We start from the raw sequence: 24,140 nt of genomic DNA, 5'->3' as shown, positions 1-24,140 counted from the left end.
TTTACACTAAATGGTAACAATGTAAGAGAGTGTGTGTGTCTGTGTGTGTGTTAGCATAAAAGGTTTACACTAACTGGTAACAGTAAAAGACATATTGCGTGTGAATGTATTTGTTCTCTCTCTCTCTCTCTCTCTCTCTCTCGTCCGAACCGCTTTAAAAGATTCAGCGAGGAGTGTCCACGAAGGTCTCGTAGCTTAATCCCAAGTATGTCACCTTGCTCTGCCCTAGAGACATTCTGGATTAGTGACGACTCAACCCACGTGGGCCAAAGGTACGTGTGAGACGCAGCCCCCCACGACATACGACCCACGTGGGCCAGGAGTTATGTGTGAGCACCCCCCACCCATCACATGACCCACGTGGGCTTGGAATTTTCAAATGATCGTGTGAGAACACCAAAAAAAGGCCTGAAAATTACACCAATACTTAATGTGTTCACCTTCCCAACATTACGTAATTAAACGAAAGATCATCTATCGAGAAATTCTGTATATACAGTAGTGATATTTAAATTAGATAGTAGGCAATCTTTAAAAAAAAACCTGTTTGGTATTTAAGCAAAACGGTAACTTAAAAACTAATAATAATAATAATAATAATTATCGTGTTCTTATTTATTGTGCTTTATTCTTGTGTGTGTGTGTGTGTGTTTGTTTGTTTTTTCACTCGTCAACCATTTAATTAATAGTGAGAATTTGGCCCGTGGCGTAGATGCGGACTGGCGCTCCTGTAATTGCTTAAATAACAACTAACTGATAACACAGCGTCATGTATATTATCTTTGTAATTATTTCTTGAATTTTTTTCGCGAGTTTTACGAAGTTTTGTGTTTATGTGTATATCATTTTTGGGTGAAGGTCTGAAAATGAGATTATTTTTATTAGTTTTGCTATTGCATGGTATTATTATTATTATTACCGGCATTATCTTTATTACTGTATTATTATTATTATTATTATTATTATTATTATTATTATTATTATCATTATTATTATTATTACAACCAAAACCATCGTTACCAAAACAAAACTAATACTATAAAAAAGTATCATATCAATCTCCTACACAAAGACTTGGATTATAATGGCAACGAAGTGGAACAGAGACTCTACTGGTATACCATAGTAACGGTTTAGCTTGTTTTAACTTGCTCCAATTCGGGTCAAAATAATGTTTATACAGTACGATAGTTTGGGGATCTTCACTATTGCCACCACCCATCTCGGATAATACTGTTGTTGTTGTTGTTGTTGTTGTTGTTCACTTTGTATCTATTTTACTCTGGCTAAATAAACTGTATGATGCCCTTTGATATTTTCTGGCATTATACAAGCATCAATACAGGGAAAATAAGCACATAAACCCCCTAGTCCTATTAGACCCCAAATCCTAATACATCTCAAGTCCTACCGGGCCCTCAATGATGTTAAAATAACCCATTAGGACCTCTGTCTTAAGGGGGATTATTACCAGAGGTTCAAAATTCACTTTATACTGTGCTTGTGGGTGTGTGTGTGTGTGTAAACAATAGTGCATATACAGTACATAGACCTAAACCTAAAAAAGCCATGCTAATTATGAACCCCTTTGTATAATCCCTTAAGAAGCTCGATTCCTAATGGGCCTTGATCCTAATAACTTCACCTGGGGCCAATTAAAACTAGGGAGTTGGGAGGGGGCTACGGCATTTGACCAGCCAACCTACACCGACACACGTAACTACTTAACTACTTGGCAATGTCTCCTGTCTTAATTACATAACAGCTCCTCCTCCTCCTCCTCCTCCTCATTTAACACAACGCAAGATATTAAGAAAGATTTTTATTGACGCACAGAACATAATCTGGTCCTTAATAAATGGTTCCTGGGAGTTTGGTGGCAATAATGAGAAAACAAACTGATTATTGAATGTTTATGTGATATAAGTTAAGTCTCAATCTCAATATAAAGAATCGTATAGACAGACAGATACATACATACACACACCTACAATATAGATAAATAGACATTCACAGATAGGCATACATAAGTAATACATATCTACAGTGCCATATATAGACAGCCAAACAGATTAATAAGAGATATATATATAGACAGATACAGATATTCAAAGTTCTCCAGTAATACACACATACATACACCTGGATCATACTTGTACACCTTTTGCTTTTAGTTGTTTTGCTTGATTACAGGTAAGACGTTCATTGGTCTTCGTCGTTACGGATATAAAGGGCGGATCCGGGTGTTTTAGGGGTGTGTGTGTGTGTGTGTGTGTGTGTGTGTGTGTGTGTGTGTGTGTGTGTGTGTGTGTGTGTGTGTGTGTGCATAAGGGGGTTAGCCTCACAAGGGGTAGGGGAAGGTGGGGGGGATTACCGAATTTCTATATCGTCGAATTTTACGAGTCCCTTTCTATATCGAATCCTTATTAACATACAAGAATTAGCCACTAAACGACTGTTTGTGTATAGTAGCTGTTCCGTTAAACGATTCAGTGTTTATCGAGTTACTGCAGTGCTTGAAATCATAATTATACATTACAGTTAAGTAAAATATTACGATAATATTGACAAATCTTTCGAGTTTAGTGTGTACCGTTACATGTGTGAGTATTTATTTGTTTTTATTAATGTATGTGCATATGTGTAGGATTATGTGTGTATGTAATATGTGTATATACTAAATGTATACCTATGCATATTTGTGTATGTATTTGTATGAAAATAAAGGCGAAGGTATATGTATTAGTGTATTTGTGCGTATGCTTCCTGCTGTATTAATATGTCGACTTATAGATAAAATGGTAAACAAAGATTACAAAGCATCAACAGGAACAAGGTAACGATGGAGAGGTCTTTGGTAAACGTTGGAGCGTGTGACAAGCGTTTTAATCCAATTGCAAACGTCTCTCGTGTCTTCTTAGCACATTTAAAAAGATGTTGGTCACACACGAGTCTGTTCCTAGTGTCTACCGAATAATAATAGTGACCTTTCATGTGTTAGAGAGTTATATCTGGATTATTAAAGATTACCAGTCTCTTCTCCATGCTTTTGTCTCATTGTGATGCATTCAATAATCACGGTTTCACCCGGCACATAACATATGTTTGGTGATCCGTCTCTCAGTATGAAGCCAACTTTCATATCACCTCTTAATATTCGCGTCTTTCAACAGATATTTATGACGAGGAAAAATTACGATGAGTAGAATATTCCCGGGAAAATATGGTTAAATAAACAAGAGACATAAGTGATCCCTTCTGACACTAGGCAGATAAAATGATAGTGAATGTGGTGGTGTTAGTGTGGTGACCGCAGCACCACAATATTCACCACATCGTCGTCTGCTGCACCAAAAACTTCGTCTGCAAGCGACCGACCATCTAAGAATAAAAGCCATTATTTTTATTGGATATCTTACCTTGTCTTCCAGTTGTTGGCTCTTTAACTGAAGCCGTTAGCATAGGGTAAAAGATCTTTGGCCACAAGACGGCAAAACATCCTACCACTATTGCTAAAACAAATATCGTTTTCCCCGTACCAAATTCACCCGACATTTTATCTGTGTTCCTTCACCGCCCACAAGAGGCCACTACTGAGCCGCCCACCTACTACACCACCCACCAAACCTCCCAAAACACTTTCATTATTCACAATTACCATTATTATCCACTTTTTTATATATTTTATTATTTATTATCTACTAATCTTACTTATATAAATTTATAAACTTGAGTTATAAGGGAATATTGAGTATTTTTTGAGTTAGTTTTGTGAGGTGGGAGGCCGCGGGGCTATTGATGTAAACAAAGTACAGGGATGGCTCTCTCAACAAGTGAATTAACCAAACTTCTCGGGTATTTATTATATTATCCTTTTGTTCTTTTTTATATTCTGAGATGCATTACTCATATAGACTATATATTATATTTGGTTCTCTAATAGGAGGTAGTTTTATTCGTTTAACCGAGTTTTGATGGGTGTTAACTCACGGCAGAGCATAAAACCAGTGACAGTGTATTACTCTATTTTTACTTTTTGTGTGTTATTTGCTGTGGATGTAGTTAATAAGTGGTTATTGTTACACCTAAGTATCACGGCCTAAATCGCAAGTGGATTTGTAGTTCAAGGTCACCACTTTGTTAGGTGTTTTAAAGGCTAAAAGTGACTCATGAATTTGTAGGAGTGTCTTACATCAAAACACACCACCATCTTATCACATGAAGTTTCCCCACTGAATTACTTCTAATGATAATGTGTTAATCTGCAAGTAGTATGTGTACAAATACTTACTGTCCCAACACCTCACTGCTTGTGTCTCTTTTGAACTTTTGCAAATAGATTAAAATTGTCACAAATCTGTTTGATTTTGGTAGAATGAAATTACTGAGCATTAGTAGTGTTCAGTGGTTCATTCTTGTTAAAATAAGTTATAGTTAAGTCTTGGTTTTTGTCAATTTGCTAAATCACTGAAGGTATATACCTAAGCAGTGTCAGCAGAGGAGAAGGTAACTTTGGTAATAATGAAGGAGATGGCTAACACCAAATGGAATTGATAGATAGAAATCATTAATTTTTTCCAGAGATGTTGTTTGGATAATAGTAAGGTATTATTGCATTAGTCACCTGGTATGGCATACTGGGTATTTGGGATGATGACGTTGGCCTTGACCTGCACCATTTCAAATCAATTCTGCCTACATTATGGTGGGCTAAGTTAGGTTTGCTTGTTGAAAACTGTTTTTCTGATGGTTTTTGTTGTTATTCATTTGAATCTGCCATTGGTTTTTATCAGAAATCAATCGGTTTTTACCTCTCCCCCACCCAAAATGCCGATTTCCCATGCTGTCCCCCATTCTTGTTAGGGGGGAGGTGGCATATCTCATAAACCATTGGAAAAACATAGTTTTCTCTTCAAAATATATACAGTTCTCTCCTCGACTTACGACGAAATTCCGTCCCGATGACCAGGTCGTAAGTCGAATTGGTCGTAAGTCGAAAAGGCGAAAATAATACATTGAAATTCTAGAATGGGTGTCTCTTTTTCTTCTCAGCACCACGAGAACTCTCACTTTTACGCTTACCAGCCATTTTAAAAGGAATTACAAAAAAAAAAAAAATTTCAGTACACAGCGCGATCACTAACGTCAGAACTCGAAAATACGTCATTTGAAAAATATTTTATACGACCACACCGGTCGTACGTCCGGGTTGTCGTAAGCCGAGGAGTACCTGTACTGACTTATGAAAATTTAGTGATACCTGTAGTAAGTAATAAAGGCAATATGATAAGTGTCTCTTTTAATTGGATTTTTTTTCTTCTATTTTCTCCACCCTAAAATCTAGATTTACCTATTAGTGGGCAGGGCATGAAAGAAGAAGGAAAATGCAAGGTAAAAATATGATGAAAACTGGTCATATGGCAGTATATTGATGTCTCTAGATGCTTTGCAGGTGAAGAAATAAATTGTTTACCATAAATATGGCGCCATATTTTCTTGTGTGCCCGCAAAGTCAATGCTTCCTTCCAAAACTATAGCTGACTGAATTTGTTATTTGTCAATATGTACTGTACAGTATAAGAAACGATACAGGATCTCCTCAGGGTTTATACACTTTAAAAATGGGCTCCAATACTTTTATTTATTATCTAACACCATTCCATTTCTGTTTTTCATGTCTTTTTCTACCCAAATTGCTTATATTTTTCCTCTGCTGCACAATATATTTCAGAAAGTCTTTCACGTATACAGTTTCAGAATCATATGGTTTAGATTCAACTCCATAACTGGTGTTTGGATAGCTTACCTTTAAAAATGAAGTTTCATTGGACTTAAGTTAACTTTAGGTTCTTATTCTTATTGTACAGTACTTACAGAAAGAGACAGTTACCCATCTTCTGAGTTATCTAAGCACTTTTGACACTGTGTACTGATTGTTCCCTTATTTATCGGCTTAGGTTAGGTCAGGTTCTGTTAGGTTCTTTGCATTCTCGTATCGATTTTGTTACTTAATATCATCAAAACATCTCTGGAAATTTTGGTCAAATTCCATAGACGCCTTCTGGTGTTAGCCATCTGTTCCACCTTTACCTGTACTTTTATATGTTAAGATGTAAACCTCAAATACAAAGCACTTCTCGTGGAAAGAATTGTGCCTGTTATTAATGTGGTGCCCCATAGCTAAGGCATTACCACAGGTACAAGTATTATTGTATTTTAGGGGTGTTGGCTTAATGCTTGCTTTTTCTCCTTCATACCATATTTAAAAGTGTGTTTTTATATGTACTTCACACATCTGGAACACTCCTCTCTCTGCATCTACCCTTTCCTCTTTACATTATTACTTTTACACGAATGCCTAGTATTCCTAAACACCTTTGCCGTCTTGACGAATTAAACAAAATCATTAAACTACATAACAGTTGAATTTGGCAGGAAACAATTCATTGAGTACTGTACTCGTATATTGTTCAATGGTTCATTCCTACTAAAATGTAACAGTTCTATGATGCCACAGCAAATGCTAATCATAGTTAGGAAGGTGGAAGTAAAATTGCATGAATGTTACTTTATGTATATGTCAGTGTCATTTAAGTGAGCATTTTTGATGCTGTATACAGAGAAAAATATACCCTGCATGGCTTTTAATGAGTTTCAATAAGTATGGAATGTAGGAAATATACAGCTCCATACTGTATCTGGCAGGCAGTGTGACAAAACTACTAACTCACAAACAGCCCAGAAGTCCATCATAACCACTGTCATGTCTGTATAACACAGTTCCTCATTCACCGATGTTACTAAGAATAGATTCGAGACAACATGACAACAGCAACGCAGCAATGTCGGAACAGGATAAACATCTTAATAGAAATATATAGTTCATATGTTGACAGCTGTTATATTTTAGTGTATTTTGTTCTACATCTTTGAATGAGTAAGATGATAATTGTAGCAGTGATTATTTGTATTTATTAATTATCTATGGTAACAGGTAAACATCACTTGTTTGTCCTCCGAAACGCTAACACGTGGTCGCCCGGAAGCTTTGCCCAAAACTGTGTGACGTCAGTGATGAACTGTACTATTAGCTCTGTAAGGTTTTAAACTCTGTGATGGTTGTGTCATTTCAGTATACCATAACATTTAGGAGATATAATTTACAGGAATGCTAATAATTCCTATAATTTTTCAGAATTTTGTCAGAAGAGTCAGCAGATTCATCAACCTTAGAACAAATAACACATCAGATTTTTCAAAATTTTACCAAAGAAGATTATTTCAAGTGTAAGTACAGTATACAGTACAATTATACATGCCTAGAGAAAATGTTCAATAGTTTTTGCAGTAACCTATCATGAATTATATTCCATGTTTATAATTAGTTGTCAGTGCCATGTAGCAGTACAGTACCGTACTTGTGTTCACAGTGGGAAGTGCTCTCGTATTCCTGTTGCAACAGCCAGACCTCCTGCCAAGTCCAGCACAGCGACTCTCAGCAATAACCATCTTACATGAGCTGTATCGTGGAGAACCTCCACCAAATAATCCCTTCCTTCCGATCTTTGTAAACATCTTGGTAAGTGATTAGTTCTACTCGTGCTGGTCATTGTTTCTTCTAATACTGTACCTTCATTTGTAGCATGAATAAGTCATTGTTGTTTAGTCTCCAAATATTTCATGTTACACTTTATCATTCTAGTAATTTTTTACAGCTTCTTTTGTTAAAAATTATTCCTTTAGCTACAGTGTTCTGATAAATCTGTGACATGTAAGTTATTCCCTTATCCAGGTAACACTCTACAGTATACAGTAACATAATGGAAAATTTAACCTTTCCTTATTTTCCCTTAGTTCAAGGTGAGCCACGACTTGTAACACAAAAGAGAACCACAGTACTACCATTCATAAGATAAATTTGTGTACTTGTCAATATTTAATGCATGTGCAGTCACTTCAAAGGGTACCCTTAAGAAGGATGATATTGATTTGGGAACAATGTAAAGTAAAAATCATAATGTACAATGAAAACCCAATACTGTACTGTAATGTAACTCAATGTTTTTATATTCTTTTATAAATCCATGTGTACAGGATTACCTCTGGGCTGAATCAAATCGTTTGGCGGTAATCAAATCAAATATTAAAAGTGGCATCCCTGTTGTGAAGGGGTTAATGATGAAAAATACTTTTTACAGTACAGGTACATGCAGTACATTGTTTCGATTCCATGTCAGAGATCATAATTATGTCCTTGTCACTCTGATTGATCATAAAGTACTTGTTTTAGAGAACTGAATTAAGTAAAGATATTTTATCCACTTTTGTTAATCATTCAGTTAAGAACTTTGAAAATGGCCAAAGTTATAGGGAAAATTATGTTTATAGTATCCTTGTTTGAGTGTGGGATACAACACTTACAACCTGGTGATCCATGTAGATGATAGTTCATGGTGTCCGATGCTTATAGGGATGGATGTTCTTTTAGTGCTCTACCATAGGTTGTGTGAAGCATCAGGCCCGGGTAAACTAGATGGATACCTTAGGGTCTTCTGGTGGAAGGGGAACACCATAACAGAACATATCTATTACAACAGGTAGTAGCTTGAATGAATGGGGAAGTGTATGGTTTGCTCTTGATCTTTGGCTACTGTAAACAAAATGGGAAATGGTGTGCAGGATCTCAAGAAAAAATATAATTTAGTTAAGTTTTACTCATCTGTGTTAAATCTCCTCTAGCACCCGCCTGATGACGTGGCTAAAGGAACGGGTAAAAAGTTGGAATATGCTGGCCAACTACCAAAAATTAGCCCGCCCGAAATCGTCTTTCTTTCCACCCTTATTACCGACAAAAATAGTAAAGAGGTAAGTTCAGTGTTCCCTGGTTTGGTTAGGCTTGCGAGAGCTTTTATGTGTTGCTCAGTTTTGTAAACAAGCACCGGGAATTTAATACAATGCAATTACTCATATGGACTTGAGTGCATTATTTTTTGTTTTTCAGGAAAATTTATTATTTTGTGATAATATTTTATAAACGTGGCACCAAATGAACCTAAATTATATGAAAATTATGATGAAATTGCCTACTGTTGTGACTTCTAACTCTTAATTTTCTTATTTTATAGTTTATCTTCTTTATTATTAAGTAGCATTGGAGCATTGAAAAGATATTCCCTTAACTTTTATGGTTTCTTATTGCTGATGTAATTGTGTTTTACTAACCTTATTAATGCATTTAAAGACCTTAGTTTTTGAAGCACAGTAATACTAATCACATTATAAACAATAAATTAATTTCTTGAAACATAATTACTTGATCTTTTTTCTTATTTGTTTAACTCTACCTCTTCACTTTGGATCGTTGGATGCTTGATGTGTTTCACTTTAAAAATAAACAACGTCTTAATACTACCAGTCCTCCAAAGATGCTAGTAAGCATCTGTCATTCAAAGATATCATTGTGTATCCTATTTTAAATCAACAATTGAATGGCCCAGCTTATTCAGTTACTCTTTCTCCTTGTTTTAGCAGTCACTTGAATACCAAAATATAGCACAGTAATTACAGTACCGGTATATCAAGCATCCTTAGTAACATATGCTCGGAGGGACTAAGACACAGGTATCATCTTATAACTATATGATGTTCCTAATGTTCCAGTTATTAAAGAGAACAGCAGCACAAATAATGAGCCTCGATGTTACAAACCACCCGCCAATTGACACCACTGCCCTTAGACTGAGCTTAGCAGAACTCCTCGCAGAACGTCCAGATATAGCCAAGAGTGCCGTCCCCATAGTCTACTCCCATCCACAGCCGTCGCCCAGTTCAGGGTACAGTGCACTAAAATTGTCTTCTATGCCATGTTCCTCAGCTTACTGTATTTGGGTGTCTTGCACAATACTTTATAATAATTTAACAAAGTATAAAGAAGAAAAAAAGTGTTATACAGGTAAGTAGATAACAGTGTGAGTAATGTGACGATACATGACATTAGTTAGTCTGCTTCTTCCTGATTAGAGCTAAGCTCATGTATTGGTTTATTCGTTACCATGCCATTATGTAATGATATTTTGTAGTATTCTTTTTCAACTGCAGAGTATATCGTCTTGCCTTGAAGATGACAATGGTGGTTAGCATTAGTACCCCAGTCCTTCATAAGGAACCTGATAAAGCCAATTTTGTTTTCAGCAGCAGAAAGAAACTTCTTAAATTGTTTTGGTTTTGGTTGATGATGCTCTGCTTGCACTCCAAAGTGTGTTTTTTAATGAGCTTTTATATTTCTATTAAAGGTCTCAAATTCTGAATTGTCTCCTACTATAAGCCAGTTGTAAAACATACAGTAGTTATTTGGTTCATGTGAAGTATGTTTGCATTGTTGATTATGACGAACCAATTTGATCACCTCAGAGAAGCCATCATCTTTTATACATTCATTCTTTGTGCTTCTTTTTTGCTTTCTGACATATTTACAAATGCTTTGAGAGATGATGTAATGCGCAATTTCTGGAAATCTGGGAATATTTCTCCGTGACCCGGAAAATTCAGGGGATGAGGGATTTTTTCCGACTTTGAGAGAATCGTGATGTTACCCAGAAATCTCTCATTCCCAGAAGTTTTCTGCACCAATTGTTCCTGCTAATGGAGATATCACTTTTATATTTTTGTTTGTTTTGCAAACAGCTGTTTAATGGGATAATAAAATGTCATTATCTGTAGCTTAGGTGCCATATATAAAAATTTTTGAAGCCGTAGCTACATTAGTTATGATACTTGTTCACATTTTCAGGTTGTTAAGTGAGGTTGGTCAGGTGAAGAGAACCTGTGAAGCATTACTCTGTGGTCCAGTGCCAACTTTAGCCCAGCAGTATTTTACACCAGAAATTATTAGACTAACTCCTCCACTACACATAGCTGAAGATGAGGTGAGACTTATACCAGTAATGTACTCGAGGCCACTAAGTCAATGACCAAGACTCACATCACTGACTTGTACCTTAAGTCTTTCAATAAATCTTCATCATTAATATTTAAAAAGACTTAGATTGGTTATAGTATTAAGTTAAAAATACAAACAATGAATGTATAGATTGGCATTGCTGGTAGAGTAGTTCATTCATGCCTTTCAATCTGAATGCTAGATGTCCGATGTCTCAAGTTTTTTTTTTTTTTTTCATTTTTTGAGGAAGACCAGAACTAGGGAGCTCAGAAGTCCTCCTATCTCACAAAAGTTATTGAAGAAGTCTTTGAGGACTCAACGTTCTCGGGCTGTTTTTACCAATACTCCTAGGTTTTGTATCTCTGTGGACCCAGTCTTTAATTTCATGCATTCATCCCATTCTCTGCCTTCACCTCGCTCTCATACCCTCAATTTTGCCCATTAATATTTGTTATTATCCACTCATCCCTAATTATATGTCTATAGATTCTCATTTTTCTTTTTCTGTACATTTCAAGTACAGTACAGTAAAACCTCGATTAACCAACTTTCGGATTAACCGTCAATCCCGAACCCCTAAAAAAAAAAAATTACGGGGGTTAGACCACCCGGGCACAGGTCACTGACCCACATTGGGGCCTTGGGGGCGATAATGTAATAATATTAATAATCATAATGCTAATAATAATAATAATAATAATAATAAAGAACCATAAAGAAATGCAAAATTGAAAAAAAAATTAACAGTGAGAAACAATGTACGTTATATGTATGTTGTGTTGTCAATAGTAAGAGAAACAATTGAGACCCTGCAATTGTGTGTAAATGAGGCAGAAAGTCAGATCAGCAACCTGAGACTTGGTCACAATTTTTGTGATGACATGTTCTTTGACTTTTTCATTTTTTATTAACGGTTTCTGTGCAGGTTCATATTTATTTACTAAAGTGGTTAATGTTTTAAAGCAAATTCTATTGAAATATGAATGGCAAATGAACAAAAAGGAATAGAGGGACTTAAATGAGGTAGGTTAGGGAAAGGTACTTTGAAAATGTGTGTATTCTTTCCGTAGACTGTAGGTACTATTATCCGACCTTTTCGATTATCCGTCGGCCCCTTCCCCCCATATGTGGTCGGTTAATCGAAGTTTTACTGTATTTCTCTAAGTTTTTGCTAATTTTAGTACTTTTTTATTTGCTTTCCAGGGCAGGCATGACTTATTAAGCTTATTGTTCTAAACTGGGTGCACTCTAAGGGTCCAGGCTTTTTAGATAATAATACAAATATTGATTTTTTGAAATCAATGGGAAAGTCTCCTTTGAAGTACTGTATATAGAATTACATATTTTAGTCAAAACTTTGATCTTATTCTTGCCCATTTCTTTTATAAATTCTGCTGGAAGCTGATCAACTCCACAAGCTTTATAAATTTTCATTTTGCTCACAGCTGCTTCAACTTCTGTTTCCAGAATTGGCATTTTGATCTTTATTTCCTTTTAGTTTCTTACTTCTACACTATCCTTATCTTTGTATAATTCTTTTATGTACTCTATCCATCTCTCTTTTACTTCTGCCACAAACAGGATCTTATTTTCTTTGCTTTTAATAGTCCCACCCCATTTATTTTATTTTTTCTGGTTCATTTGTTTAATCTTTTTGTACATTTACCCTGTACCTATAATTTTGCATTCTGTCATTACATTCCATCTCCTTGCATTTCCTTTCTAGATATGAAGTTTTAGCCTCACAAAACTCATTACCGGGATATAATGAGACCCACAATCTGCCCCTGGATAAGTCTTGTTTTGGGTTTTTGAATTTCTGACTTTCTTTAATTAAAATGTAATCTACTGTATTTTATTCTTGACAATGTTGTTTACATTGTCCTGCAGTGAGACCCATGTACAGAGATGTCTTGGGTGTTGTTCTAACCAAGTGTTTGCAATTATCGTCTTGTTTTCCTTTCAAAAATCCATTCATATTTCTCCTCTCTTATTTCTGGTACCCACCCCATGTTGTCCTACTTCTGGTGCTACTTTTCCTTTCCCAACTTATTGTTAAAATTACCCATTATGAGACCTTCATTTGAGAACTAAAGGGGATTAATTCCAGGAAAACCAATGTGGCTGACCTGCATTTCATTTTCTGTGAGAGGTAACCTTTGCTCCCAATTTCTGTTTTTCAGAGCAGTCGTGGTAGTGAGGGTCTGACTGTTTATTTATGTACCAACCCGGCCACCAGTGTCTGGTTTTCTGAGTCGAAACTAATAACTTGGTGTTTACTTTATACCTGTGACTCTTTGTTCCAAGCTTAACCACACACAGGGTTTTAGGATTAACTCTCTCTCTCTCTCTCTCTCTCTCTCTCTCTCATTTTTGTGTTAAATGTTGGGTTATGTGAAAATTTGAATTTGCCCATAGGTCATTCACCTCACTCAAAGTCCACAGGTGGTATTTTGACCAAAGTTTAAGGGAATGGTCCTGAGGTTGGAAGGTGGTTGAGTCTCCAAGGGATGGAGAGAAAGGTGTGTGTGTGTGTTTTTTTTTTTTTTTTTACTATGCTTAAGTACACAAATATCCTATATTGGATGGAAATTTGGCTTAGCATTTTCTTACAGCAATACTGAATTGATTTTTCCAACAGTTAGTATGGATAACTTCGGTTGACCGCGCTGAATACAAGATTATGTACGATTCAAGCATGTGCGTCCTTAGTGGTGGTGATGCAGAGGCTAAACGATTAATGGCTAAGGCCTTCAAGGAGACGTTATCATTACCCCAGCAACAGCACCTCCTGGCTGAGCTAGACAAGGACCCTAGAATGGTTTATCACACTGGCTTAACCCCTCCCAAGGTGAGTTATGTTGATGTCACTTCATACCACACACACATCCTACATCTGTCATCATCATTATTACTGCCACTTAATGGCTATTTTCCACACTTTTTATTTTTCATCCTTGCCTCCATTGTTACACATCCTACTGTTATTATGTCTATCAGTCTTACCTGTGATCTTTTTATTTATTTCAACACAAACCTCTTCCAGATGTTTAAACAGTTTGATGTGATGGAAGAGAGCTCTAGCCCACATAAGACAGTAACTCATGTGTCATGCAGTAACTCATATAAGGCAGTAAATTTTGTACCAGAGATAATAACTCATATGTTATGGAGTAACTCATGTGTCAGGCAGTAACTCATGTGCCAGGCAGTAACTCTTGTACCAGAGACAATAACTCATGTGTCAGAGGTAGACACTGTGGGTTGACTCCGTAGCCAGTAAGCAAAGTTTTGAGGGGATGAAAAGATGACATTTCAATTGATGAAAATCAGTGGATTTCATAGACATCCACAGAATTCTCCAAACTGTGAAAATAAATCATGTGATACAAGGTAGTCAACTAGAGATTTGAAATTAGGATGATTGAAAAGATCTTTTTCAGTGATGTCATAGTTTGGGTAAAATAAGGTACTATCCATCTTACTGGAGGCTCTGGACTGTGAGTTATTCAGTCATCTTTGCTGATATGTTTACATTTTTTACATTATACTGTACTTCTGTCGTTTTATTCGTTGTTTTACCGCTGATGGCTGTAGAAAGCCCTGCTGTATGTCAGTCACCCTCGGTCTTTGTACAGTATCTTACTTTAATGCACTCTCCTTCCCATCCTGCATCATAATATGGTGTGTCTGCTACTATACACTATAACCCCAGACCCTATGTATTTAGCTGCCTCAGGCTACTCACCTTTCCATCATAGTATAAAGTCTATCTTGTCTTTTCTTACAATGATATCACAAACAAAGATAAAATTTTTACAATAATACATGAATTCTTTCAGTGTGTAATTTTCCTTTTACACAGCAGTAAGTTATTTCTTCCTACAAGAGGATTTGATCAGCCAGGTAAATTACTGTCCCTTACTAAGCAAAGTTGGACAATATTGAAGTGGGTTCTTCCTATCTGTCCATCTGCTCTTGGAGATTACTCAAAAATCTTTTCAGTTTTCTTCATAAAACTTGGTATACAAAAACTTAGTATTAAAGCGACACTTTTCATTATACATTGTACTACACAATACAGTGGTCCCGCGGTTAACGAGATTTCGGTTAACGAGTTACCTTCCATAAGATTCTTAACTTCAGTTAACGAGCAATCCCTCGATCAACGAGTTTCTTACGAGCCGACCTCAACATGTTTTCGCTTGCATTTGGCGGTCCACCAGCTGTAGTATTAGTCCGCCAATACAGTAATTGGTTCTAGGGCTTAAATTCCTTACTATTTTAGTAAATATCAAGAAGTTTATACTATTCAATAATTTTAAAAGTTTAATATTAAATTTTTTAGTCATTTTAACAATTATTGAACTTAATTGAAGTACAGGAAACTAGTTTTGTGCGCGCCAAGTACCCTGTCAACACACCAAACAGGCGTCAGTCTCTGTGTCTTTTCAGTGGAGGTAACATCTTGCTTGAGACTCTTCAACTAATTGCTTTTTTCTGTGTTTCCAAGCAAATTATTGGTCATTTTGAATTCTATTTTACATATTGACAATATATAATGCAGTGCAGTGTTGATTTAAAGAAACTAATCTTGAATTACACCAAGAGAACTAAAATTTTATGGGTGAAATGGCACCATGGGGTGACTTCTCTTCCACCCCAATGCCTTCTCTTCTCCCTTCTCCTCCACCCCCATTCTAATTCCCATCATCATCATCATCCAGGAGCCTTCTACATACACACCTCAAAGTAAGTGTACTTTTCTACCTTTTTTGTTAAATTTAGGCAATTTTCGGTGAGCTGGAACCAATTACCTGTACCCAAAAACCCATTGAAACAATGGTTTCGGTTAACGAGATTTTCGGTTAACGAGCAACCTTCTAGAACGAATTGTGCTCGTTAACTGAGGGACCACTGTACTCTAATTTTAATCATTACTGTATTTGTTTGGTCAGGGAAATAGATCAGTGCATCATCTTGTTTATATCATCACCACCACCATTTTATGGTCATTTTACAGTCATTTTCCACACTTGTGCTGGGTTAGCTGCTTGTATAATAACCGATAACTTGCCTCCCCAAACAGCTACCAGATCTGGTGGAACACAACCCGTTAATTGCGATTGAAGTTCTACTGAAATTAATGCAGTCGAGCCAGATCACCGAGTATTTTAGTGTCCTCGTCAATATGGAGATGTCCTTGCATTCCATGGAAGTAGTAAATAGGTAAGATCATGATTTGCATCTCTCAATATTTTTCCTTACATTAAAAACTTCTCTTAATTACTGTAAATTATATCCCAAAAATATTTGCATTATGGCATAGACATTAAAATTGTGTGTTACAGGATAAAACGAGAAGCAAGTGCATGTTTTGTTGGGGTATTGTCCTGTAGTGTAGAGAGCTGTCATATAACACATACCTATACAGTATATAGAGTGGATGAGAATTAACTAACACAGAAATCTTGGAATAAACAATGTGTATGATGTGTGTTTTATATGATGTATGTTGTGTATGGTGTATAAATTATGTTATGTGTAGTATGTGTGGTGTATGTTGTGTTGTACAGGTAAACTTTGATTTATGATCCATTTACGATATTTTGCTTTAACGGTGGTGGTGCTATAAGATCACCTCCCTATTTACGATAAAAAAATTGCATTAATAATGACCATTGTACAACCAAACTCACCGCCACGCAGAATATGAAACACATCTCTCGCTCTACTTGTCAGCCACAGCATCATCTACCTGCGCTCCTCCACACAGCCACTCGGTGCACTACAGTCCCACGCTTTTTTCCATGACTATGCAGCTGTCCGTGATTGTGTAACTCAACAATTATCAATCAGTATCGTTGTTGTTACTTATAATCAGTGTGTTTTTTCCTTATATAGTGAGTATATCACTAATGTTCAGAGTGTACTTTGTTTTGGTGAGAGTGAAGTGATTTTTGCTGTTTTTTTGTGGCTGCTCAATGCTTTGGCTCTGTTTTTGTGAACATGATGTGAGCAGTGTCGGCTGCTATCATTGTTGTTACGTTGTCATCAATATTTCTTTTTCTTACGGTGAGAGGATAACACTAACATTCAGATTGTAAACTCTGTTTTGTGATTGTGAAATGTTTTTGTTCTGTTTTTGTGACTGAAGTGAGCAATGTAACTTTGAAAATGTCTAGCATGTGTGTTGCTGAGGCTTCTGTGTCTGGGAAAGCCAAGGTACCCAGGAAAACCATGTCTCTGGAGGTGAAACTTGACATTGTGAAGTGACCAGACATGTTCTTAATGATGTGGTGAGTGTTTAATTGTTTTTATTTATTTTATTAGTCTAGGATTTTCTATTCCAGTGATAACATGTGTGTGATGGACTGTCTTGGAATATACCCCCATTGAACCCCATGTTATAATGAACTCGATTTACGATATTTCAATTTGCAATGAGGTTTTCAGGAACATAACCTCACTGTAAATTGAGGTTTACCTGTATGTATGATTCATGTTGTGTGGTGTATGATGTATGTTGTATATCTGTACTGTATTTGTGATGTACCTTATGTTGTGTATGTTGTGAGTGGTGTATGATGTATATTGTGTAGTACTATGTATAATTTATGGTGTGTATGATATATGACAATAATGCCAAAAATTTACAAAGGTTTAAATTCGTATCTGTTGTTTATGTCCCAGCCAGTCTAAATAACCCTCCCCTGGCAGATTAACAACGGCCGTGGAGTTGCCATCGGAGTTTGTACATCTATATATTAGTAACTGCATCAGCACCTGCGAGACCATAAAAGATCGCTACATGCAGAACAGACTGGTGCGACTGGTGTGTGTGTTCCTACAGTCTCTCATACGCAATAAAATTATCAACGTACAGGTGAGTCCTCTATTGAAATTGTCTGAATGGGATGTTAGGTCTTTAGTCTGTACAGTATTTGCCAGTAAGGTTGTGTAGCAGATAAGGGCTTATTTACCATGTTGTGCAGAAGGAAAGGTCAAGGATATTGACAGGTGTTTCCAGTTGATGCTGTGATTTAGAAACAAATTGAGATGAGTTAATATTGATGGTATATATATTGTATACATAGTACTGGAGTATCGATATCTCAGTGTAATCACAAATAAAATCATCTTTATTAAAGTATACTGTATTTGTGAATCTTATTGTAACTGACTATCTTGTTGCAGGAATTATTTATTGAAGTTCAAGCATTTTGCATTGAATTTAGCCGAATCCGTGAAGCAGCTGCCCTCTTCAGGCTCCTCAAGCAGCTAGACTCAGGAGACACTCAAACTACACAAGAACCTGCAAAGAAATGAAACCACATGATGAGTTGCTTCCAGCTCTCCAGAAACATATCAGATATGATGACACAGACACCAAGATGACAGGAAGCAAAGCCAGCAACTGGGTACTTCAGAATCTTCATATTTTTTTATTTTTTATTAATAACAAAAAAGATAAATATTTGGATTATGGAATTTTGATATCAGATTTGAGATGCCAGGCAGAGGTACTCATACTTATTTAAGACTGAATTACTGCTAAATTTTTTGGGGATAATTTGATCATTTAAACAATGAATTGACCAACAGTTTGTCATCTATCATTACCTAAAAGAGAAAAAGAATTGACATTTCATTTTGTCATCTTGTCATCCTGTACAAAAACATGATATTCATTCTCATTAAATCACTTTCTTTTTAGGATACAAATTGTACCAGCCTACAATCTATGCAGAAACACTTAATTATCAGTCATAAAAAATCAGAAATCTAGTTAATTCAATTCAGTAAAATGTTGGTTTCATGAAACCAAAGGATCATTGTAATTACTTTCACTTTGTCAGGAATCCAAGAGAATGGTGATGGTATTTGCATATTTGCTTACAGTTTGCATATTTGGTTAAGGTTAGAGGCTATATGTGCACCACAATATTATACTGTACTGTCATAGTAAATAGTAAATATGTACACCAGGCCATACAAAACAACATATGCCCTTACATCCACAGTTCAATATCCTAAACCATGATCCTCAAGAAAAACTCCATGCAAGGTAGACGACTGTGAAGGATGTTGTTAACAATAAGAACACACTATTGCTCCCTGTATGTTCCTATTGTACAGTTAGTGTCAGTTTATTAATGGAGAACTTTGAATTTTATTTTGATGTACTGTATTACCATAAAACTGTGGTGCCATAGTACTGCTGTTGTCACCCTTGACAGTCATACCCTGAGACATGTGTTCAGTTCTGCAAGCGGGCAGAATGGGAGGGACATTATTGTTCATGTGTATACAGAGCCAACAGACACAAGTCCCAGAATAACTAATCCTACAGACCTGGGAATTGGCATATAGACTGTTTACTTTTTCTACAACAAAACCTCCAGACAGCGGGAATCTTAGTAGTATTATAAGAGCCCTTATTTATAACACTTAATCACAAGGCCATAATGATATTTTTGCATTTGGGAGAGAATTCCTGAACTAGTCATGCAGGTCTCGAATTTTAGCAATCTGCATAATAAAAAATATTTATAAAGTATATTTTGAATGTTGGGAATATATGGTCAGATTGAATAATAGTACAGAAAACCGGAAAAGTATATTGGAAATAAAAAATATACCAAGAAAGTGTTTGAGAATCAAGTTTCAGGTACTTAACTGGTTAATTTAGAATACGAGGTCTGTCCGGAAAGTATCCAGCCATTTACTATTAGAAAAAATATTGCTTACCTAGGACAGTGGCGCCTTAGTCCCCTTCTAAGTACTCCCCTTGGGACCTCACACACTTCTCCCAGTGTCCCTTCCACTTTTCATAACAGTCTGCAAAGTCCTCTTTCGGGATCTTCATCAGCTGCCTCATCGCATTCTCCTTAATCTCGTCCACGGTCTGAAATCTCCTCCCTTTCAACGGCGATTTTAGCTTTGAGAAAAGCCAGAAGTCGCAGGGAGCCAAATCTGAGCTGTAAGGGGGCTGAGAGACCTGGGTGATGCGATGTTTTGCCAAAAAACCCTGCACGAGACGTGAGGAATGGACAGGCGCGTTGTCATGATGAAGCTGCCAGTCACCACTTGCCCACAGCTGCGGTCGTTTTCTTCTTACCACATCCCTCAGCCGGCGAAGAACTTCGATGTAGTACTCCTTCGTTATTGTTTGGTCATTGTAAATGCGACGGTCACACAGGACCCACGCTAACTCAACGGCGTCTGCTGGTCAACTGAGTTGTCCCACGGGAGTGTGGCTGTTCATGCATGCGTTGTACGGTCCTCTCTGAGTGACTGCCAAGTTACATCAAGGCCGTACGACCAATTTTCACAATATTCACAATGGCTGGGTACTTTCCGGACAGACCTCGTATTATTCTTTTCTCTTTGGTTGACATTGTTGTTACATTAGAAAGGAATTTTACTATCAGACTATGCACTTGTGAGGTCCTCCCAGAAGCCTTATAGTGTATTCATATTGGATTTCTAAATTGTTTTATTTTGATAATATTTTGTAGTGGTAACTGAATAATTCCTGTTATAATATCAATACATATTAGAGGTTACTGATAACAACATTATGACTTTATGTCTGTAGATGGTTCAGAGCAACATTTGCTTATTTTATTTATATTCTCCTAAACACATAACCTATTACAGGTAGGGACCATTTATCTGGCATGCTTGGGACCTAGGGGTTGTTGAATAGGTTTTTTCCAGAATTTGGAGTGCCAGGCCTAAAATGTACAGTAAACCCTCTGTAACTGGCTGTGAAGCCTTTGTTTAGATCACTAGATTCGCCCCTACAAGTAACTTTAACTATACACTGTTACATTATTATTTAAAATTGTAGGCATATAAATAGCAGTAATGAAAGTATATACAGAGGGTCCCCAGGTTACGAATGGGCTCCGTTCCTGAGGAGGTTCGTAAGTCGGATTTGTACGTAAGTCGGAACACATGCTATATGCATGCTGTACTGTACTTACAAAATAATGTTTAAAATCCGACTATAGCCTGAGTCCTTATATACATAAAAAATCACTTAATTTAAGACAAAAGAAGAAATAGAATGAGAAAATGCAGTAAATGAAAGTGAAAAATAAGACATAGGGAAACAAAATACTGTACTGTAAATTTTAAGTTTAACCCCGTTCGTATCAGTGGGCGTTCGTAAGTCAGTGACCCCCTGTGCAGTAAAAAAAATAAATAAAAAATAATAATAATTCGTACCCCAAATTTGAAACGCTCACAATTCGTAATTTTTTGCCAGCCATTTTAAAGTGAATTACAAATGAAAATTTTGTCTGTGTACTGACTTTGGGACTCAAAAGTACATAATTTGACCACATTTTGGTACGACTGAGGCGGTCGTAAGTGAGGGTGGACGTAAGTCGAGTCGGTCGTAAGTCGGGGACTACTTGTATATATATATATATATATATATATAATTTTTTTTTTTTTTTTTAATTTCAAAATGTGAGAGACATTTTCAAATATTTATGATGTACATATCGCCATGGGATGCGACTGCCGACTGACTGCATCAGTGTAAACAAGTACAGTACTGTGTGTGTCACGCAAGTTGGTCATGGTCAGCTCACATAGGTCAATCGTGAAGTGTACATTGAAGGTCTACCATGCAAGCTTTTTCCCACTTGTTTTTCCATCAGTGCCCATTGTTTGGGCCATTATGTCTGATGCTGTAGCTCTGGACCAAACACCTAAATATACTGTACAGTACTTAGAAACGTTTAAATTTTGATTGCGGCAGATAACTTAAAAGTGCTTTTTTTCCCATCTGGAGAAGGTGTCCCTCATATTTCGTAAAATCTCATAATTCATAAGGGCTAGAGCGCCTATTATTTTGAATTATGGGGATTTTATTGTAAATAGTATAATATAATGAAATCATAAAAAGAGCAAAAGTTAGACAGATTAGTGTACAAACTGCATCACAGTTGCCCCTGATATTCGCCTTAGCAATGCAACAGCGTCCTTAGCAACGGTGCTCCGCCACTAGCCCTCCGACCTCTCCACACACTCACCACACAGCTTCATGGATGTAAACCAATTGATACTTAAAACTTTATACCTTATGATAATTATTTTGTTTTTTCTTTTTGCACTTTGTTTATACACTGTACAGTTAACCCTCACTTTACGCGGTTAATGTAACCCGGAGGGTACCGCGGAAAGTGAGAAACGCGTAAAGTGAATAACATAACATATGGGATTAATTGAAATGGAGTCCGGGCCGATCCCCAAACTCCACTTTTTGACGACACACAACTATGTTGTAGTAAAAATTTTATCTTAACTTTATGATGGTATGAAAAAACAAGTAATATAGAAGAGGTTAGGTTAGGAAAAATAAAGGTTAACATAGGAAAAATAAAGGTTAGGTTAGAAAACTAAAACTTAGGTGGAACACTTACGGTAGTAGAAGAGATGGGTCGGCATACGGGGATGGAGGCTGGTTCCGAGGCAGAGGGCTGATTACTGGCCCTCAGGTGAATCACCATTACTAGGTGAATCACCATCACTAGGTGAATCACCATCACTGTCCCTTACAGTTGTCAGGGCTTCCCTGACAAATCCCTCAAAGTCATCTTCATTGTCACTATCACTGGCTTGGGCTGGCTGTGGTGGGTTGCGGGCAAAGAAATCTGTTATGCTTTGCTGACGGCTGGCGTTGATGTTGTCGTGATACACCTTGATGTACGGCTCCATAGCCTGCACCAGCCGGGTATGGAAGACTTCATAGCGGTCATCGTCATTGTCGCGGGAAAGGAAGGACTTCATTTTCTCTGCACACTCCATGGCACCCTTAATATCACTATGACTTAAACTGTGTTCTTCGGAGAATGACGCACCTTCTTCCTCCTCTTCACTGACGTGTTCTTCTTCCAACATCTCGTCGGCAGTCACTTCAGGATCTCTGATCACCTCCAGGATGTCGTCGTTGGTGGTCTCGGAGAAGCCTGGAACTGTAACAGTCTGCGCAGCTTCTCTGGCAAGGTCCACTGCTACTGCAACATTCTGAACCTCACCAGTCACAGATTGACTCCTCCTCTCACCTGGTATTCCATGCAACACATGTCTCCATGCGTGACGAATTGTAGCAATAGACAGCTGATCCCATGACTCCACCAAAAAGTCCACAGCTTTCTTGATGTTAAATACTCTCCAGAATTGTTTGAACAGTATTTTTTGCTGTTCCAACTGTTGATCCTCCTCTTCTTCGCTCTTGCTATCGGTGGTGGTGTCACTCAGGTTACGCAACTCTTCCCTGGTGTTGGTGTAGTCGTTCAGGAGCTGGAATTTTTTTGTTGAGAATGCAGCTTTTACATTACAGATTAACTCTTAGTCCATGGGCTGTAATATAGACGTAGTGTTGGGAGGAAGGAAGACCACTTTTACGTTGGGGTGACGATCTAACAGTAGGGGCGAGTGTCCTGGTGCGTTGTCCAGCAGCAACAAAATATTGAATGGCACATTCTGTCGCTCACAGAATTTTTTTACATCGGGAACAAAACAGTCATCAAACCAGGAGAGGGACAGTGTAGAGAACATCCACGCCTTACGTGCGGTCAGCCAGTGGACATTTAGCTTGGTCATGTCCATGGTTTTGTAGGCGTGCGGCTTGCGTGCTGTGTGGATCACCGATAACTTGAGCTTACAGGTACCGGAGGCATTGGTGGTAAACAGGACGGTGATGCGTTCCTTCTGCATCTTCCGGCCCCGAATCCTGCTGGCATTCTTTACAACGAAGGACTTGGAAGGTAGCTTTTTCCAGAAAAGACCAGATTCGTCCATGTTAAACACCTGGTCGTCACTGTACTGTCCTTCCTCCATAATCTCACGTAAAAACGGAGGAAATTCCCGAGCCGCAGCACGGTCAGCACTCGCTTCTTCACCACCAATGTTTATATTGGTGATCTTGTTCCGGATCTTAAACCTCTGTAACCACCCAGAGGAAGCATTAAAGGGTTTGGGCTCTGTAATTCCCATCTTTCGTGCCACTGCGATGTACAGTTCACGTGCGTAGTCCTTAACAGAGCGCGTGTCGACCGCCATGTTCCGTCGCGCCTGACGCACCAAGTACCTCACAAGTAATTTTTCTGTCTTGAGAAGCACCTGGTTGTGAAAATACTTGATCATAGAAGCACCTGTAGACTTTGTGATCTTCATGTGC

At 37.3% G+C, this 24,140-nt stretch overlaps 2 protein-coding genes across 11 annotated transcripts in view; one reads left to right on the top strand and one right to left on the bottom strand.

Annotated features, from left to right (window-relative positions):
• LOC121874898 (glutamic acid-rich protein-like) overlaps positions 1 to 3,585 on the bottom strand; it is a 116,809-nt gene extending 113,224 nt beyond the window's left edge. For all 10 annotated transcript variants that reach the window (XM_042379234.1, XM_042379236.1, XM_042379237.1 and 7 more), the window contains exon 1: positions 3,420 to 3,585. In XM_042379234.1, the coding sequence (XP_042235168.1) occupies positions 3,420 to 3,555 (136 nt within the window). In that variant the 5' untranslated portion in view covers positions 3,556 to 3,585. The remainder of the gene's footprint in view (positions 1 to 3,419) is intronic.
• A 114-nt stretch (positions 3,586 to 3,699) lies between these two features.
• On the top strand, positions 3,700 to 21,333 carry LOC121874900 (CCR4-NOT transcription complex subunit 11-like). The gene is made up of 10 exons (XM_042379239.1): positions 3,700 to 3,855; positions 7,196 to 7,287; positions 7,431 to 7,579; positions 8,740 to 8,865; positions 9,661 to 9,833; positions 10,790 to 10,925; positions 13,581 to 13,790; positions 16,029 to 16,168; positions 17,660 to 17,825; positions 18,137 to 21,333. The coding sequence occupies exons 1-10, from the start codon at positions 3,818 to 3,820 to the stop codon at positions 18,266 to 18,268; spliced, it is 1,362 nt and encodes a 453-aa protein (XP_042235173.1). The 5' UTR covers positions 3,700 to 3,817; the 3' UTR covers positions 18,269 to 21,333.
• The last annotated feature ends 2,807 nt before the right edge of the window (positions 21,334 to 24,140 follow it).

Source organism: Homarus americanus, unplaced genomic scaffold (assembly GCF_018991925.1).
Source record: "Homarus americanus isolate GMGI-L3 unplaced genomic scaffold, GMGI_Hamer_2.0 scaffold56009, whole genome shotgun sequence".
NCBI lineage: Eukaryota > Metazoa > Arthropoda > Malacostraca > Decapoda > Nephropidae > Homarus > Homarus americanus.
This window is presented reverse-complemented; position numbering and strand designations above follow the sequence as displayed.